At 47.7% G+C, this 19,077-nt stretch overlaps 2 protein-coding genes across 7 annotated transcripts in view; one reads left to right on the top strand and one right to left on the bottom strand.

Moving 5' to 3' along the window:
- LOC118505244 (cytosolic carboxypeptidase Nna1-like) overlaps positions 1 to 19,077 on the top strand; it is a 29,296-nt gene that overhangs the window by 1,610 nt on the left and 8,609 nt on the right. The window contains exons 1-5 of one of the 6 annotated variants that reach the window (XM_036040827.1): positions 8,263 to 8,404; positions 8,513 to 8,763; positions 11,156 to 11,337; positions 16,198 to 16,350; positions 17,710 to 17,942. In XM_036040827.1, the coding sequence (XP_035896720.1) occupies positions 17,872 to 17,942 (71 nt within the window). In that variant the 5' untranslated portion in view covers positions 8,263 to 8,404; positions 8,513 to 8,763; positions 11,156 to 11,337; positions 16,198 to 16,350; positions 17,710 to 17,871. Of the gene's footprint in view, positions 1 to 3,436; positions 3,847 to 8,253; positions 8,764 to 11,155; positions 11,338 to 16,197; positions 16,351 to 17,709; positions 17,943 to 19,077 lie in introns of those variants that run through there. The other 5 variants (XM_036040800.1, XM_036040817.1, XM_036040837.1 and 2 more) reach the window with 5 other exon arrangements.
- The window catches only part of LOC118505287 (glutamine-dependent NAD(+) synthetase), a 35,034-nt gene that overhangs the window by 8,101 nt on the left and 7,856 nt on the right, over positions 1 to 19,077 (bottom strand). The window lies entirely within an intron of this gene.

The following is a 19,077-nucleotide window of genomic DNA, read 5'->3' as shown; positions in this document are numbered from 1 at the left end:
CGAGCGCTTCCGGGTGTGGTCAGAGCCGGAAGAGGCAGTGCATGCTTTTCTATAGCATGCGTATGCTGGTGTAGAATAATTGAATATGCTTGCCACAAGCGATAGAAGCGAGGAAGCGAAGAAATGAGAACTGGGTTAGGTTCACGCAAAAGTTTTGCACTAATTTTGGGATACGTTTGCTTACTTATGGCATGAGCCATTTTCGGGCCTTTGGATGGCTTATTCAAACATTGAAAGAATGTAAGAGAACGAAGATTTCTACATGAGTATTCTACATGAGTGTCTACTGTAAGACAGACTTTGATCACTGTTTGAACTGTAACTCTACGTAGCCCATTCCACGGCTTTTAAAGTGGATCATTACAGAATAGCTATAATAGCAGCTGAAGATGGATAGGTAAAGTGATCCTGAAGAATAGTGGATATGGGTGACCTATTTTGACAGCTGAGCGAGAAATATCAGAAGCTCTTTGGCCATGAATGGACGACTTCTTCTTCTTTCTTCTTTCTGGGCCTAACGACCTCTTAGGTCATGCCTGCCATTTCTAGCTTACTAGACTTAATGAGACTTGAACCCCGGTTCTGCCGTATGAAGACCAGCGCCTCTGGTGCCACCGGGCCGGCCTGGATAAATGGACGACTTATAGCTACCAAATACCAAAATCCATATGGAAAAAACGGACCACGTCATCAGGACTTTCTCTTAGACCTCATTCGTCTCTTTCAACTAGCAGCATTACATCCGCTAAACATCAAAAGACATGCAGAAAAAATAGGTGGCTTATCATAGATCCCACCAATGGAATGAATAGCGATTCGGTGCTTAGAAATTCTAAATTACCCTTCTTTCTGACATTCTTTTTCTTTTATATGGAAAGGATATGATCAAAAAAAGGGAGACAATCAAGAAATTTATCGTTTTAATTTTTTTTTTTGAAGAGAACCTCACAAATGTTCCCTGGTCAGAGGCGTCCAAAACGTATTAAAGGATAAGCGTGAACCTTCCATTTAAAAAACTTATCCATTGAAAACAAAAATTAATTTACTAATCCAAGAGCATTGGCGCGAAACTTATTGACGCACCCAACAAATGTCAATACCCGTGGTAGTGTTCCCGGGCTAATGGTTCCCACGCTCGCACCGGGTCTCGGATCAGCTTATGACCGGACCCGGTTAATGCACTATCCATCCTTTCATCCACGTTGTGCACCTTCTCTAATCCGCGCAACATGAAAGTCTCGCTCGTGTGCGTGTGTGTGTGTTTTCCCGAGTTAAACCCGCAGGAGACGACGACATGACACTTCACCCGTAAAATGCCTCTCCACTGGAATGTTTGTTCAATACACTTCCTTCGCAACAACCACCATCCACACCACCACCACATACACACACACACACCCTCGCTCTGCTGGGGATCTTCAAAGGGTCTTTCGTTCTGAATAGGGGGAAGAGAGTTCCCACTGGAACGAATTTGTGGGAATGGTGGTCTAGCGATAGAGAGTGAGAGAGAGAGAGAGCGAGAGTGAGAGACATGGTGATGGAATGTGGAGAAGAAATCTTTTTACAGTAACCTCTCTCTCTACGTATGTGTTAGTCCTTTCGTACAGGATCGCGTGCAATATTCGTTTACTACGGCGTGGTAAGTTTGTTTAGCTAGCGTTCCTTAGGCACGAGAGAGAGGGAGAGAGAGTGAGTGAGCGAGACAGAAATAAAATTCAAAAAAACGGTTAACGACTAACTTCTGCTGCTAGGGTTACACACGGGTGAACCTCTTTAACTCGCTCCCCCCTCTCTCTCTCTCTCTACTGCCCTTTTCAACGTCAAAAGGGCTAATTTCATTTCGCACACAGGAAAAGGATATTCAGTGCAAGGACAGGAAAAGGGTCGCAAGAGCAAAGCGGAACGACAAAAACACCAACAGCGCAAAGAATTGAGGCCGGTTCCAAAGAAATGTCTTCCTCCATTTTTTTTCTTGAAGATGTCCAAGTAACGCTATAGTCATAATTGTGTTGGGCGAAATGACACAATACAACTGTAAGCCATATTAATGGCATTTCGCTGACAGTAGATTATTTGCTGGCCTGCTAACTGCTCCATTCGATGGATGTGGCACGAGTCGTCTAGGTTAGCCGAGTACCTCATTAGGTCACGGTCTGGGCAGAAGACAGGAAAAATAACTCTTGCCGAACATAACTTCCATCCAATGATTTCTTACCTAATTCAAACACACTCATACCTATTCAGCCCTAAACACACACACACACACTCAAAAGAAGTTTCAATTTCTTATCGACGGGAAATCGATGGCTTTGAGAAATCTTGGTTGCTTGTTTGTCTGCCGCTGGCAGGTTCGTTCGTATCTCTCGTTCCACATCGATACCTTCCGGAGTCCGGGCCCACCTCCAAGAAATCAATTTCCCAACGCTGGCGTATGAAAAGCAAGCAAAAATGGCCGCAGGTCACCATACGCTGCTGGAGCAAGGGCCGAGGGCGAAGCATGGACGAGCGACAAGGAATGCTCTGGTTTATTACTCAGCATTCTGCGCATAGCACGTCTTCCCACTTTTCCCTCCCTCGCTCGCCTTTAGCTCCACTAACTCCTCAGGATATCTGGTTCATGCAGACCAGACACCGGCAAACCGGCCACCAATGACAGTCGGTACGGTGTACGCCACCATCAACTGACATCCTTTCTTTTTTTTGTTGTTGTGTGGAAGAATAGAAAAAGAATCATTCCGTTGCCCGCTCTATCTCTCCCGGACAATCTATCTCCTTCTCACCCACACACACACATACACGGTGAAAAAGAAAGGGAGATAGCAGAACCAGCATAACAGTTCGTTCGGAATGTTTTGCTGCCCTGGTTACCTGATTTTGGAGAAGGTTCGCCGAGGCTGTTTTGTTGGTTTTGTTTGGAGCCCTTTGCTGAGTGAGGGAATTATAAAGGCGGTGGGGTCAGACCTCAACATCAGACAAAACCTGGATCCACTCACACTCACCTCAAGTAGGAAAAAAAAAACAACAGTCGACCCAGACATCGCTTCACTCACCGAAGGGCAAGCGCAGCATGAGAAGGAGGGGGGGGGTCCTTGGGGCAGGACGCCCGGCCAAACGGTAGTTAGCAAACGCGCGGGAAAAGCGGGGCTCGCTGTGGTTTGGATGAAAGAGAAAGGAAGCTCAGGAACTTCAACCAGGGCGTGAGAGAGGTCGACCGACGGACATCCACGAAACGGCGGCAGGGTCCATGACGATGGTCCTGAGGACCTGCGGAGTAGCCGAACCTTGGACTGAATAATATACCGCAGCGGTGGTGGCGGCGGCGGCGGCAGGATGTGGTGAGAAACGGTGGGTGACTACCGGTGACGCGCAAGCGGGAAACGAACGCTCGCTGTACAACGGTGTATACACAGGGTGCAGCTGCAGCCCAGAGCCACGCCGACCATTATCCCGTGCTGTCCTGTGCGAGGTGATTTTGCCAGTGGTGCTCGCGTTCTGGTGCGTTGGCTGTCCTGGACGAGTGGCCATTTTGGTGGTGCATTTCTTCACCAGTTACTAACCTTCGGAGAAAGATCTCAACAGTATCCAGTGTGTTCAGAGTGTTTGAGTGTGTGTTAGAGTGCGTGCGTGTGTGTGTGTCCTTGCGGCTCGCGGTTCGGTTAACGCGCGCGAGTGCGTAAGGACATGTACACCGGCCGGGTGGACACCAACCACGAGGAGGAGGAGGACGAGGAGGACGACCCAGACCATCAGCAAGCGCCATCATGAACTGGAGCCTAGCGGCTGGCGATCGGGTCCGGTGTCTCCAGACCCAGCTATTCCCCGTCTGTGCCACACTCGCGGCCAAAGGTTAGATCCTCAAACATCTCCCACGCTTTCCAGGATCTTGGACGCGAATCTCCAATATCCCAAAAATCCCTTAAAGCTATCCTCAAAGACAATAGAACATGACTCACCACATGAACTCTCCGTCCAACTCGTCGATGGTAGACACCAACAACAACAACAACAACAACAGTAGTGTAAGAAGGAGAAGGGGCCGTGAAAATAATTTTCACCCGTCACTCAACATTCCACAGCAGACAACCGGGTGCCATCTTGCTGTACGATGGCGGACGGCGGCACAGCAGTTCCTACACTCACTCCAACTGAGATAGCAAGTGTATGTGTACCAAGCAAATACACCCACATCGACAATGGGGGTTGAAAAAAAAAAATGTGTCCGAAAATGAGTCAACAAATGGAAAACCAATGCCTAGGTAGCGAACGACGGTGGCAGGAAGAAGCGGTAACTTCTGCCTTGAAATAGGACCTGCCCCCTAAGTCTGCACGGCTACTGTGTGTGTGTGTTTGTGTATGTGTGTGGTGTTGTTTTGCTTGAATACCGGTGGTACACACCCGTTAGTGACGAGTTGTTTTAGCAATTGAGTCGAGAGTGCTAGCACAAACATGGGTTCGACAAGAATGGTGGAATGTACCGAACTGTGGTCGTCGTGCATATTGACGTCCTGGATGCTATGCAGGTTGCTTCAAATTGGATCTTCCATTCGTCCAAATGTAGGCTCAATCACTAGCTCCAAGGATTTCCTTCGAATGTCCTAAGATATTCACTTCTTGGAGTTCTGATGACTGATGTTAACAGACGAAGTTCTAGAATTTCTTGATAGTTCAGAATTCTGGACACCGCACACTTGGTACTTCCAAATATTCAGTTTTTTGTTAAGGATAGGTTCCCGATGTCTTCAGAGTTAAGAGAGCATTATGTAGAGTTGGTTGAGCTGTTCACCACGACTCAGAATTCTTGAAGTCCTCAACTTTTCAATCAACCGATAGACGAGCATCAAAGAATCATCACGAGAAAATCCTCATACAAATCAACCAACGTTCCTGAGATCATTCTTGTTCCCGCTCTATTATAAGAACCCTTTCCCAAGTCAAGTGATTCTGCATATCTTGTCACTGTATCACCTAATCATCTGACAGCGAATCCTCAGCAATACTACACAGTAGTTCACCGTATCGAAAGTATTTAAAGCACACTCATCGATTGTCATCACCGTGTTTGATGTAATCTCAGCTCTGCTGTGACCAGGCTTTGACCTCCGCCGCTCTACCGAACAGCTGATCCTCGCCGTCGATCGACCTTCAAACAACCACACCACCGTACATGTGCGTACTACGTGAGAGCGTCATCACTCTCACCAAACCACCCCGGAATTTCACTGATGTTCGTACGTCATTCCGCGCCCCGACACAAACTCGCGACTGCCGCGTTGGCCTTTGTCTAGTGTCGATCGGAATGAAGGAACGTGCCATCGGAGGACTTTCGAGTTAGCGGCTGCTGCTGTTGCGTCACGACGCCGCGCTGCTAGTGATCACATTCTTCTCGCTGCTGATGCGATGATGGGTATTCGAAGATTTGGCATCCGATTGCCGTTGGCGGGCAGCTGGGCAGCCCAAACAGAGCCACAACTTTGGCTTTGGCGAATGGCCAAAGCGAACTGCACTTTACCGGCTATCGCGAAGTGCTGCTGCTGATCACGTGCAGGAAGACTAAATAGCTGCACAGACAAAGAACGTATTGTCTAACGTAATGCTCCGCTGTCACTATTGTCCTGTTGCGTCTTGCTATTAATATGATCCGCAAGTCTCCCCCCCCCCAACAACGTCCGACTGGCGGAGGTGATTATAAGAGCTCGTACATCACCAACCACTACCCACCACGGACACACAAATAATAACTTGGAGTTATAATGTCAGGACCGCCAATGGATGCAAATCAATCACCAGCTTAAAGATCGCACGCCTCTGACAGGTGGTTGCCCGACACACGACGCACGATCAACGTTTGGTCGGTCCGAGCACGGACCTCCTCGGAGATATGTCCGCGAGACAGCGCGAAAAATCGCTACACGGAAAACCACATCTGCCCATCATTGCGCAGTACTTGGTAGCTGGTTTCGGTTGGGTGAAAGGAAGGAGATGATGGAGATGCTGATGAAAATGCTGAAGAGTGTTTGGCCCATCCCGGACGAAGAGTTCCGGATGGGTATATTTAAAAACGCACACGCGTACATTCTTCTTCTCGCGAGTCATCAGCTATTGCTGTATGTGACGTTTTTGTGAGGTTAGATGTTATGCTCTGGAACACCCCCCCTTCCGCACGTGCCTTTGATGTTGGATGTCCAAATAATTAATTAAGCAAGTGACACTGTGAATACAGCCTGGGAGGGATGTTCCAAAATGGCCGCCCATCAGTGTGACATTGTCCAGTTGTTGGAGGCTGGAGGACACGCCAGGTCCGATTGCTTCTCGCCTGTAACACACTACACGGAAACGCCATTTTCCAGTCTCCAAGGACTGTTGACAGTATGAATGCACCAACAAAAACAATATGGAAACACTTTGAGATTTTTTTGTGACAGAGGCAGATTTTAACAGCTCAAAAACAAATAAAAATGGGTCGGTGTGAGTGTGTGTCCGAAACATCAAACGATGCGTAGGATGAAAGACAGTTGGAGAGTTGCACGACCCTTTGCACATTGGGACCGGAGCTGCCGCACACCACCAACATTCTCTTTCGGTGCCACAAACAACCTGTTAGAACTTGTCAACAAACCAGCAAGTAGGAAGCGGGAAGTGAAGCAAAGCAACCAAAAAACAAAAAGAAAAACCGTACGGAGAAAAACAAAATCGGCCCCAGCTGTCATTTGACATTTGTTTTCCAACCCATCCGACACTACCACCAGGCACACTGTGACCGGGCGGGTGTTACGGTTTGGACCGATGATGGAATCGGTTGATGGACGACATGTGTGCTTGCCGCACTACCACCCTCCATCCGTCGTCCTGCTATAAACACGAAGACATCCATCTTGTTTCTCACGCCTACGTATCGGCGTGCGTGCTCAGATCAACACCCGGAGTATCGTATATCATACGCCAATTGCTTGTCCCATTCGGGATGCTCTATTGCTGTTTGGCTGCCGCTGGCGCTTTCCCCAGGCTGACTTTCCTCGTCCTTTGTTTGCCTCAAATTTGCAACCGAGCGCGAGAGAGAATGCGTTGGAAGCGAAATGACACAGTGGGTTAGTTTGGTGGACAAAATTATGCTTACGCAATTTTTCTCTACTCGAATTTTGGGTTTTAAGTTCTTTAAAGATTATAGTTAGCTAATTAACGAGGCTTGCTTTCAATATATTATAAAATATTAAATAACAATATTTTATACTGGTGTACGGATGAATGCATGGACCTTGCTTTTAATGACACCCCAATGATTTAGCGACTTCAGTAGCCGCATTTTCTCCAGTAGTAAGCAAATTGTGCCGCAGGGGTGATCTTGACACAAAACAGATCTTTTTTTATTTGACGTTTAATATCCACTACTGTTAATATTCACTTGACTTCTGTTTGTAAAATCTCAATGCTTCAGACTGTTGTTACAGCTAGTCATATTTGTCCCGAACATTATAAGCTTAAAGCTTTGAAAAACGGAGTGTACTTCTTCAAGCTTTTAATACATTTTTGAACGTTTCATCTGCTTTACGATTTACCCTCAAATGGCTAAACAAATAACATTATTATTTTTTTTTTGACTTCGCCCCTTGATTTGCCCCCATATCGGCAAGTTAAAGTCTGTTAAATTGTATTTTATTCATTTCGAACGGTCTGGCCTATCGTGTGAAAGATCGGCGACGTGTTCAAATATTTAGGTCAATATGCAAAACTAAAGTTTTCAAGATGATTTTAACAAATCACGTCCATTTCCAGTCGCGCTTTTATCAAAATTTTCACACTAATATCCTTAAGCACTGCATTTCAAAAGGGGTTTCAAAGTAATTAAAGCAAACAATACATTCACTGATATTTATCTCACTTCACTAAACTCGATAAAATAGAAAAAAGTTCAACAAAATGATTAGCGACTATGTCCACCGACTTTTCCCACTGTGCCTCGCGACCGTGTGTTATGGTTTTGCGTGGAGCGTACAACACTCTCAAAGCATCGCACTATTAGCTGCACCGAGTAGCAGACTCCCGTTCCCATTCACACACGAGCGTCGGTCGATCGCTCGCTCTCTCTCTCTCTCTCTCTTTCCTTCTCTCGCTCTTGATGGGTGCGAGTCGTACCGATGACATCGCACGGAAAATGGGTGCGCACACGAGAGAAAGACAGCGCGTGTGTGTGAGAGAGCGAGAGAGTGAAACACGACGAAGGATCTTGATGGAGGTAGCTTTTGCAATGGGTAGCGCGCGTACATTCCCATACAGTCCGGAGACCGACCAGACCAAGCGGGCCAACCGTTCAACGTTGCGCTTTTAGTTGCTCGGTGAAGACGCTCGTCGGTGGACGTGCAACAACAACAACAACAACAATCACAACAAGCTCACGACGACGCTCGGGGTTAGTAGTGCGGGCAAATAAACAGGCGCACACACACACATCCAACAGCCGTATCAGTAGTAGGGTCGGTGTGTGATTTTGCCCTCTTTTTGGTGTCCTCTTTGCTAGCTTTAAAACCATCCGTGTTCCATCCGCGCACTTCCGTGTGTGTGCGTGTGTGGTGTTATCAGTGCCTTTCGACTCGATCGTGTCCAGTGTCGCCGGGAGTGCGAATGCGTGTGTGTGTGTGCAAAGTGTCATGTTGGAGTGTCCCTTGCCGTAACTGAGTAACAGCAGAAGTAGTCAACAATCAAACACCAGCCCTGGTTTAACGTGCGACAACTGATCTGCAATCATTCCTTACATCACCACTAGCACCGGTACGCAACAATGTGTGTGAGAGAGACAGATCGGGGAGGGAACGATCCAAAACAGCATCTCCCAAAAAAAGAAGAGCGAAAAAAAAGGAAAAACGGCCCTTTTCGCAGCCCGTCGTTTGCTATTATTTACAAAATAAATACGCGCGACAATAAAGTTCACACACGACGCCGCGCTCGAACCAAAACAAACACGCACAAACACAAACGCACACCGAAAAAAAACAATCGCGCACCGAACCGTCGCGGGAAAGTGCATCTCGACGAACAGGCTGAGGAGCATCACAAAGGAAAAGCGCGAAAAATACAAACTACACAAAACACCCGATCTCGCGACGATCGTACGGTGCGCGTCCATCGCCAAAAACCAGCTGATCGTTCACAGTTGTTCGCAGTCGGGTGGGATCCACCTTTATTTTTTCCCCGCACCAAGAGAAACGAAGCAGCAAACGGGACAAAACAAAACCTCTGCCAATCGGGGCGCGATCTGCCTTTGGCGCTCGGCGATCCGAAACTGTGCGAAATATGGCGCAAGAAACATGGCGGCGGCGGCACCACGATGGCTTGTGTTTTCGTGTTTGTCTTTCACCCCATTTCTACCACCAACTTCCCTTTCGCTCTCCTCCCACCAGGATAAAGAGCACATTCGGTTTGATATTTGGTGGACGCGCTCAGGTGCGCCATGTTTGTGTTTTCTTAATTCGCGCCGGTCTCCTTGAGCGAAAGTTGTTTTAAGGTGCTCGGTACGCTGGAAAAGCACGCGAGAAAACCCCCTCCATCCCGTTTGAAGTTGACCGTTTGATCTTGGCTAGCCGCAGATCGGTAGCATTAAATTTCTTTGCAAGCGCCGTAAGATGTAGCATGATCATCCTTCAAATGGTGCTTTAATATGACTTTTTCTTTTCTTTAGTTGGGACATCAAAAGAAAAGTCCATCGATAATGATGGACGGACCTTTTTCCCAATCGAGTATTATTTTTCTGACACAAAAAAGGAAAGGTTCCGGATCAAAAGGATGAATGAGCGTTCCTTTATACATCTTAACCGCAGAAAACACAAAACCCTACTATTCTTATTCCGCCGCTTCTTGCCCACAACAACGTTACGCAGAAGAAATACTCCCAGAAAATGAAATTCTAACCAGCTTATGATTAATATACCGAATACCACTGAGTCACATTCTGGTGATGAAAAAAAAAAAACGTAAGAAAAGGAACATTTCTCGCTTCTCTCGCTCGGGCTCATTGAAAGCTACCAGGCGTCTCCATCGTGCACAAACCACCGGGCGTCTCCATCGGTTGTGCGAGCAAAATGCGAAATACCGCAAATCTCAAGGAAACGAGCTTTTTCCTTCCTTCCCCGCTAATCTTACCCTCGCGCATCCGCTTCGTATGGTGGCCACACAAATCCAGCTCACATCTTTTGCTTTTCACAACAACCTCCCCCGACTCCTAAATCCCACGCAAAATAAGTCCTTACGCGTCACTTGGCTGGGAAAAAGAGGGCATTGGAGGGGGAGAAGGAAGGTTGGGGGGGAGGAGGAAGATGCAATGAAGCGAGTGTGGTAACAAAATAATAATAATAATCGTAGCGTGGGCCAACAACAGCAGCAGTAAAAAAAATCCGCAAGCTCATTAGGGCTTATGAATGTTTAATCAACCACGGGCAGCGCAACTTGAAGCCGCTGCTGATTGCTCCGGTTGCCTACTACGCCCGGCGCTGCTGACATACACTTTCGGCGACGAGTGGCAGCGGGCAACCTCATCAACCGGTCTTCCGGTGCTCCACGGCACTCGAGTGTGCCCTTGCTGGGCGCGCGTTTCCTTGGGATTGGGCACGTTTCCGTCTATCGATGAGATTTCGCGCGCTCATTTCATCAAGCAGTGGGAGGAGGTGGGCCGAGACGGAAAGAGACGGGTTTACGCGAGCCCGGCCATCTTGCACTACCAGCACCACGACCGCGAAAGCCTTCTATGTGTATCGGCCCCTTTTTTAAGTGATGACGAGGAGCAAAACTAAAAGCGAAACAAGAAAGCTTATGAAAGAGAATCGCATCAGTGGGTGGGATACAAAACAGACGATGGGAAGATTTATTTTTAACCACTTCCACCCACTATACCAATGCAGTTGGGGGGGTTTGGGTTGGCAAGGGGGGAGGGAAACGGTTCACGTGCTTCTTTGTGGTCGCCGTTGGGTACAATCTGCACAATATTCTTGCCCGAAAGAAGAGACGTCCAATTTATACCCGGTCGAAATTCACCGATCGGTGCAATAAAACGAACCGGCAAAAATGCCTTTTCGAGGGAAAATGGTGAAAATTTTTAACAAAAAAAAAAAAGGAGAAGCGAAATAAATCTAATCATCAAACTTTCACGGTTTCTTTCTCACCACATTAGCCGGCTATTTGGGCAGCTTTCTGTCGAACAGCCTCAAAACGCATCAGCTCGAGGTGAACACCGACTCGAAAACGCTCCGCCCGATTGCACGCCTGAAGGAGCCGCGGGAACTGTTCGCACTGCCGAAGGAACGAGACTATGATTGCCCCCAGCAGGCCCCCCGATGGCCCATCGAATGTCAGGTATGTCTGGTTTCTTTCTAAGTGCTTTGGTAAAGAAATTCCCTTAACAATATAGTAAAATTAGAGCAGAGAAAAGAAGTGAAGTAAAAAGCTGCGGGGCGCGAAGGAAAGAAGGGACTATCCGGAGGTCAGGGATGCCTAACGCCCGGTTTTTTTTAAGGCGAGCCTTCTGCATCTCATGTTTAAATGTTATTTTAGTTGTTGTGGCATATTTAAAGCCACTTGGATAGTGGAGTATTTGAATCAAGTTGTGGAACTTTGCAAGCATATAAGGGATTCTTGCATATCAGCTGTGGCTTTTCCGTCCGAACGGGTCCATCTAAGTGATTCAAACTCTTCATATAATTAATCGAAACACTACAACAATTTTGTTGCATTTTGACAACCCTGACTCCTCCCCTAACAACAACACCGGCGACTGTGACGGTAATTTGCGTTGGAGTAGAGTGAACAAAAAAACAGCGGTTTGGGCGAAAAGGTGTGTCACTTCACTTCGCAACAGCGAGTGATACACGATAGCACATTGACCCTCTTCCCTTCCTTCCAGACCCTTCCCTTCTACCTCTCCCCCGGCTGGTGTTTTTTTTTTTTCGTCCGACACCTCAACAACTATCGACGGCAGGGCACAGATTTGTGTTTGTATTGGCACGCGAACAAAATCAGCCTTCCCCTGGCAAAAAAAAAACACTCACAGAAATCAACATCAAACACACACGTACGTGATGAGTGGCGAAGCGTTTCCACTTGTGCAGAAAAAAAAGCAACCTCGAACAAAACTTCACTAAACTCGATGGAGGCGCCTAGTTGTTTTTGATTTTTTTCCTTTTTTTTGTTTTGCTCCTTGCTCAAGAGGGAGTTTTGCTGGGGAAATATAAAGCAAAAAAACGAAATTTTCTTGCTAAACAGCATCGTTTGTAGGAGTGTTTAAAATAATTTATATTAAAAAATATATTGCAAAAATTTTAGTCATCCGCCATATTTGCACCAGAAGATTATTAAATCGTCTATATAACTTTTTTAAAATTCACACACTCACATCCATATGCTAAGAAAAAGTGGTACAGCAGGAAAATTTCAATTTGTAATTAAATTTTTGGCCCAGGCCTTTCCAACCCCTTAATGAACGCAAAACCACCCCTTAGCATTCTACGGCGAAGAAGAGCAAATTAGGCAGCAGGTGATGTTTGCTCGTTCGTTCGTGTGTATATGTGTGTTTTTTTCTTCTTTCTTCTATTTGCCGTTAATTACCATTCATCGAAAATGATATTCAAACCCCCGAAAAAAAAATCAAAGCCGCCCAACGTTGCCAACCACCAAGGCGGGAGTGGAACGCTTGTACGGCAAAAGGCAATTAGCTTACATTTTCAATCACCTTCCATTTATCTTTCCCTCCACACACACCCTTCACGATAATTTCGACGACGCTTTTTGGAAAGCAATACACACACACACACGGTCACACCAATAGCTCTGGCTAGACACTAAATTTAGCCGGTCGTCGTCGTCGTCCTCGTCCTTTTGCCTTCTTTTTATTATTAAGGCCCGCAGCCGTGTTTCACTTCCGGTAAACCAAACCCACCCCCCGCTCTCTCTCCTCCCCCCTTTTCAACTACAAAAATGGAGCAGAAGTTTTCAGGGTTTTTATTCCCCCCACCAACCCCCTCCTGATCACACCACCCTTCACTTTATGCCTCCCGCCCCGTATCGGTTCCTGGTCACGGCACCAACGACGCACCAATGTTAATTGTGTGTTGGATTTAAACAAAAATCGCTCCCGGTGTGCAACTCGCCCGGAAAATTTATATTAAGCGTGCCAGCGTAAACCCACCAAATGTGCTCGGGGAGGGGTGCGGGGCCCGGATATTTGATGACAGGGAAAGTTTGGCGCAAAACTTTCGGTCCTCGGTACAGAGCCTTGAAAGTTTAGAATTTTTTCAAAGTGTTTCCTTCATTTTTGCTGTTGGAATTGGGTACGCTCTTGTCATGATTCGGACGAGAAAAAGGTTCAGCGCAGTTGACATACAAGTGCTTGCTTGTACCGTGTGTGTGTGGGTTTGGCGAAGAAGTTAGAGAAATTGCCAAGATCAAAGGGTACCGAGGGAAAGCAAGGCCTTAGACAGGCAGGAGGACGGAGTGGCGGAAGGCAGGCGAGACGAACGCGGGGTTGGATGTCAGACGTACCGAGATCCTTGTTCGAGCCGGTTCGTCTGGCAGTGAAGTGAAATTAATTTCCCCCTCCGTACCCCCCCCCCTCCCCTCGCTACTTTTTCCACAAGACGGACCCCCCCTCCCCCACAACCGTTCCGAATAGTGCTTGTATGTGTGTGCGTGCTTTTAACATATCATTTGTTCTCTTGTCATGTCGGTTTTTTTTTTGTTGGTGCTACACCAGAGCATTAGTTGGGTTGGGAGCAGCAAACCAATCAAACAAAACCATCAGGATACTAGACTGTCTTTTTTTGGGGGAGGGGGGCTCTGGTTTTTTTTGTTCTAGTCGCCTTAAACTCGCCTTAAACTTGCCCAAAAAAAACAATAGTTGGAGCTTCCCTGTCTGGCTGTTGGCGCCAACCAACCTATTCGCTCGTTACGTCACTCGGGCTCATTCAAATGAAGTCCTCAGGAATCATTACTCCACCCAAAAAAAAAAAAACCTCCCGGGCTGACTGTATGTGTCTCTGTGCCCGTTTGTGTATTATAACAAAACTTCCATCATCGATAACCTACTCGTCGTCCTACGTTAAAGCACCCTTCACCACCACCATCATTCCCGAGGTTCGCGCCGACCATATGCTGATGAAGCCATTTTAGCTTTCGTGCGCGCCCTGAACCGATCGAAGCGCGCAATGAATTTTCAGCACACCCTCAACCCCGTTTTCCCCGCTTCCAGCCATTTCCATTTATCAGACAGTGGCAGTTAGTGTTTTGGGGGGAGGGAGAAAAGAAAGTCGTACATGTTTCGAACCAACATGAAGGAAGGTGATTGTTGTTTTGTTTGGATTCCCCCGATCTCAGCAAAAAAAAAAAACAAAAAAAACCAAATCTAGGGTGACTTCCAATTTTTCCAACCCGCAAGGTACAATGACTCCTGCTTTGTTATTCCGATTCTCCATAACGTGCCCAAGCGGGCACATCCCTTTACCGTCGTCACCACCAAGTACGGGAGGAGCACACTAGGTCTCTCCTAAATTTAGAGCTTCGTCTCACGTTTCCCCCCCCCCCCCCCTCCCTCCCTCCTGCTGTGGATCCCCAGAAGCGGGATCCCCCAAGTGTTCGATCGATTTTCTCCTGGACCCGTCGCCGCTGGGCCACACACAAGGATGTAGCAGCACGGTGATGAATAAACATCCATAAACTAAGCTCAGCCGGCGGCGGCAGGTCGCTGGCATTGATTAACCTTTTTCCAGGGTAAAATCTCGCCGGCCAAAAACGCGTCGTAAAATTAATATTCCTCTCGGTGGGTGCTGCTGCGCGTCACACTGGCGACGACACACGCACACACAGCTGTTGCGCTGTGCGCGTCACATCTTCAAATACGGGTCGTTGCAGGGTGAAGTGTGAGGGGTAAGGAAGCAAAAGGAGGAAAGACTTCTACGACGTTAATTGCTCGCTCACGTTCACTGATATGGTTCCCAACCGAGCAAGAAGTCAACGGGCATAAGAAAAAAACACCCAAATCACACCTACATTGCAATTAAGCGTTTGAGGTGGCGATGGCGATTAATGATGGCGCCCTAATGAATGGTATTGATTTTTCCAACTAAAAAGAGAAAACAATTGGAAATTCTAATCAAGCAACATTTGGTCAAGAAAATCTTAAGACGACATTTGCCCTTTTGCGTCTTCTGGGCGATTAATTCGAGGAGTTTGGTTAAGGTTGATCCATAGTAATAGAGGGGTTTAGACGATGACGGCTTCAGTTAGAGAACCATACCATGAATACTTCGATAGTGACATTCGAGTGGATTAAGTTTTTCTGGAGCATCTAGAGCATCATCTGGAACATTGCCAGGTCGTACAAATCCATCAGGCCAAATAGGGGGCACCGGTATCATGATGACGGTCTGGGGTTGTCATAAACGATTAATAAATCTAATGTCAGTCCACCGACATTAACTGTCGTGCTCTGCTAAACTTCAAAGGGTCTTCACACTAGGGTGAAATGTGATGCAAGTTCTGAAATTGAATAATTCAACGATTTGTGTTTCGGGCCTCAGATCTCTGGACCAAAAGTTCTCCATCTCCAGTTGTTGGGTTCAATTTAACATAACTCCTATTGGACAGCCTTTTGATCTTACGAGCAGTTGACCATCCACAAGAGAAGCGTTTAGATTTCAAAATTCTGATATATAGACAATATCTTCAAACCAACTAGATGCCTTCAAGCCAAATTTCACAACATCAGCTTCGACTGTCATCGTGTACTTGATTTTCAACGTAAACTTCACCTTCCCGGAAGCATCCTCAACTTTTTTGTCGTGGCTTCCAGTCCAACGTGGCCTGATACCATCCTCAAGTTTGTCTGATGCGATCTGAACCAATCGATACTGAACAGACTTTCGTCGGAATTAGAATTTGTTCCTTCAAGCAATTTCTTCGAACGAATAACTTTAACCGTTCTGTAATCAAGTCACGCTGGTTCTCGTGAAACTCTTCTTCGATGATAGAACTTTCCGAGAAATTCGTTTCTTGATGCTACTGACAGCTTCTTCAAGGTTTTTGTCTCTTAGACCCATGGACGGGCTCCGGTTAGGCAACCATCGACAGTTAGACCTTTACAGAATGCAGTGAACGAAGTTTTTAAAATCCTCTCTTTCTCTCTCTTTCTCTTTCTCTCTCTCTCTCTTTTCTCGCGCAAATTAGGTACTTGAGGAGCGCGTGTACCATCTGGACGACGCACCGGAAACACCGGAACCGTACTATCAGCCGACCGGCAAGGAACTGCAGCCACGACCGGTAGGCGAAGAGAATGGCATCATCGTGTACAACTACAACCCCACCAGCGCTGTTCACTACGTAAGTAGCACATCTTCCATTGTCTCGGGATGCCCTCGAGTGTCGTCCCCGACAGCGTCCTTGTGTGCCGCCGCCGCCGCCATTGCGCTTTTGTGCCTGTGTACCTGTGCCGTATATGCTTGTATGTGTGCCGTTGTTGTTGGTGTTGTTGTGGTTGTTGTGATCGACCAGGCTTATCTCGCTCGCTGTCGCAAAAAGCGAAACACACTCACACACACGAAGAAAGGATGCCTAAGCTCCACCGACATTCGAATAGCTGGATTTGACGAATGTGCTGATGTGTGCATGTGTATGTATGCGTGTATGTCATTTCGTCGTCTGATGACACTGGAAGCTGCTGTCCCTAGGCGCTAATCTCATCTCCGTGTGCGTGTAGTACCTTCAACCTTCAACTACTTGCTATGGATGACGCCTGCTGACGCATAACTACTCTACTTACTGCAACTCCCCTCCCGTGTCAGTTTCCACCCTGAATCCTTCCAGTCCTACCACTCTCATTCAAGTAGTCCAAAAGGCTTGTTCCCGCTTGTTGCGCCATTCCGTGTTAACGAGTTGCCGCAACCTAACTGGAGCAACGTTTCTCTGTGTATCTTTCATTTCATTTTATATTGTTTTCTTTACCATCCCGACCCTTTTTGACCTGCTCCCTCCTCCTATCCTGACTCCCTTTTTCCCTTATATCCACACACACACACACACGTAAACTGATATCATGTGATCAAAATTGTGAACTCTTGGGCTGGACCAACAACAACGCAGACAGAGGATGAGTTACGGGTAACGCCCGACTCTGATCCGGAGCCGTCGGCATGTACCAAGAGTGAGACGGTGTTTCGCCACCTGCGACAGCTCCGTCGACGACTCCAGCGCACGCTACTACACTGGGAGCAAAGCGAGTACGTCGATCGTGACTATTCCTACGAGGAAATGAACGATGCAAGAGAGATCCTGCCGTTTGATGAGGAAAACTTGACCATCCACCCGGTGGAGGAGTCTCCAACACCGGAGCGAGAGATTGTACGGCTCGCTGGTAGTCGACTTCAGCAAGAATCTTCCCCTGCAGGTGTTGAAGATGAGGACACCTCAGCAGCTGAAGATCTCACCAACTCGGCCGCATCCCCATCTCTGGAGGATGATGAGCGTGACGAGGGTACTGCCACACCAGTGGATAGGGATGATGCAAGCTGCAGTCCGGACAGTGATCCAGCCAACAGTACCACCAACAACAACCACAACAACAACAACAGTGATGAGGCCGAAAACGACGAGTCGGATGATTCCGAGGGCGAACAGACCGGATCGTCCGGTGCGTCGCCCAACATCGCAACTAATCGTGCTCCCGATCTCTGTTGTCCGCAGTTTAGCCGCTCGACGGTGGGCGGCTCAAAGGCGCAACCGGCCGCCCATCCGACACCGCTCGATCCGGACGATCTCGTGTTCGAGTCCCGGTTCGAGAGCGGAAACCTCGGGCGTGCGATCAAGATAACGCCGACCTACTACGAGCTCTACCTACGCCCGGACATGTACACCAACCGGCACACGCAGTGGTTCTACTTTCAGGTGAAGAACACCAAGGCGAAGGTAGTGTACAGGTGAGTATTGTTACGCGATTAGCTGGTAGAAACGACTCGTTAATGGGGCTCGCTGTGGTACGAACGTACCGTGTGCACAAGCAGCATGCTGTCGGATGTTACGACCGCACGCTCTCATTTTTGACATCCCACGCGCCTGTACCGGGGGGAGGGTACAGGCTTGTACATCAGCCCCCCCTCTAATGGGCCCAGGACAGAGCGCACCGAAGCGACGCAACCAGTGCGGATGATTTCGATTACCGTTTGGTTGGTGGTGTGACCCGATCGCGTTTCCATATCTTGTTCTTCTTCCGGAGCATGTCCGACACACGCTCCGTTTGCGCCCATTAATTACTGACCGCCACGCTCGCCGTGTGTATAAATATACGCCGAGTTTTCCAATTTTGACTGGCGCTTCGTGTTGTTGCAGAGCGTCGCGATCCTTTGCTCCAACCGAGATCGTCCAAAAACCCAACCGAGAAACGGCGCGAAATGATCCGATTATTATGCTTAACGGCCGTGGTTTGCGTATTTTAGGTCCGGCATCTTGATCGTGCTGTGTCCGCGAGACCTTACACAGCGAAACAACAGCGTGGCCGTTTTGTTATTGCCCACCGCCGCGATGTGTATCCCCCCCCCCCCCCCCCGCTGCGTGCGGAATCGGAAATTGCAAATCCCAAAATCCCGAATTAACCGGCCGGTGCTCTCCATGGTGAGGCGAACAGTTTGCCAAGAATAGTTCCGCCATCGGAGAGCAAAAGACAAGATGCAACCGAAAACTGCGTGCGTGTGTGGGTAGCGCTTATGGTGGCGATAAACGATGTCGACGGTTGTTGTTTTCGGAGAAGCGATATTGTTTGTGCGCGGGTTGGAAGCCAACATTTTATTGTTTTTGTGTCCCACGAGATATCGGGGCATGGTTAGACTAGAGGAAAGTTAATGGTTCCTAGAACTTCTCCTCCTAGGTTGGACCAATATCTTAGGTTCCAATATTCTTGGTGTCCATGGTTGAAATTATAAATCTACTTCTTCTTGGCTTAATGACCTACTAGGTCTTCTTCTGCTTCTTTATTGGTCTACGACCTCTTAGGTCATGCCTGCTATTTCTGGCTTACTAGACTTACTGATAACCATAGTCAGTTGAATAGTCCTCACT

The sequence above is a fragment of the Anopheles stephensi genome, chromosome X, assembly GCF_013141755.1.
Source record: "Anopheles stephensi strain Indian chromosome X, UCI_ANSTEP_V1.0, whole genome shotgun sequence".
Lineage (NCBI taxonomy): Eukaryota > Metazoa > Arthropoda > Insecta > Diptera > Culicidae > Anopheles > Anopheles stephensi.
Note: the sequence above shows the minus strand (reverse complement) of the source record. Positions and strands in the feature narration are given on the sequence as shown.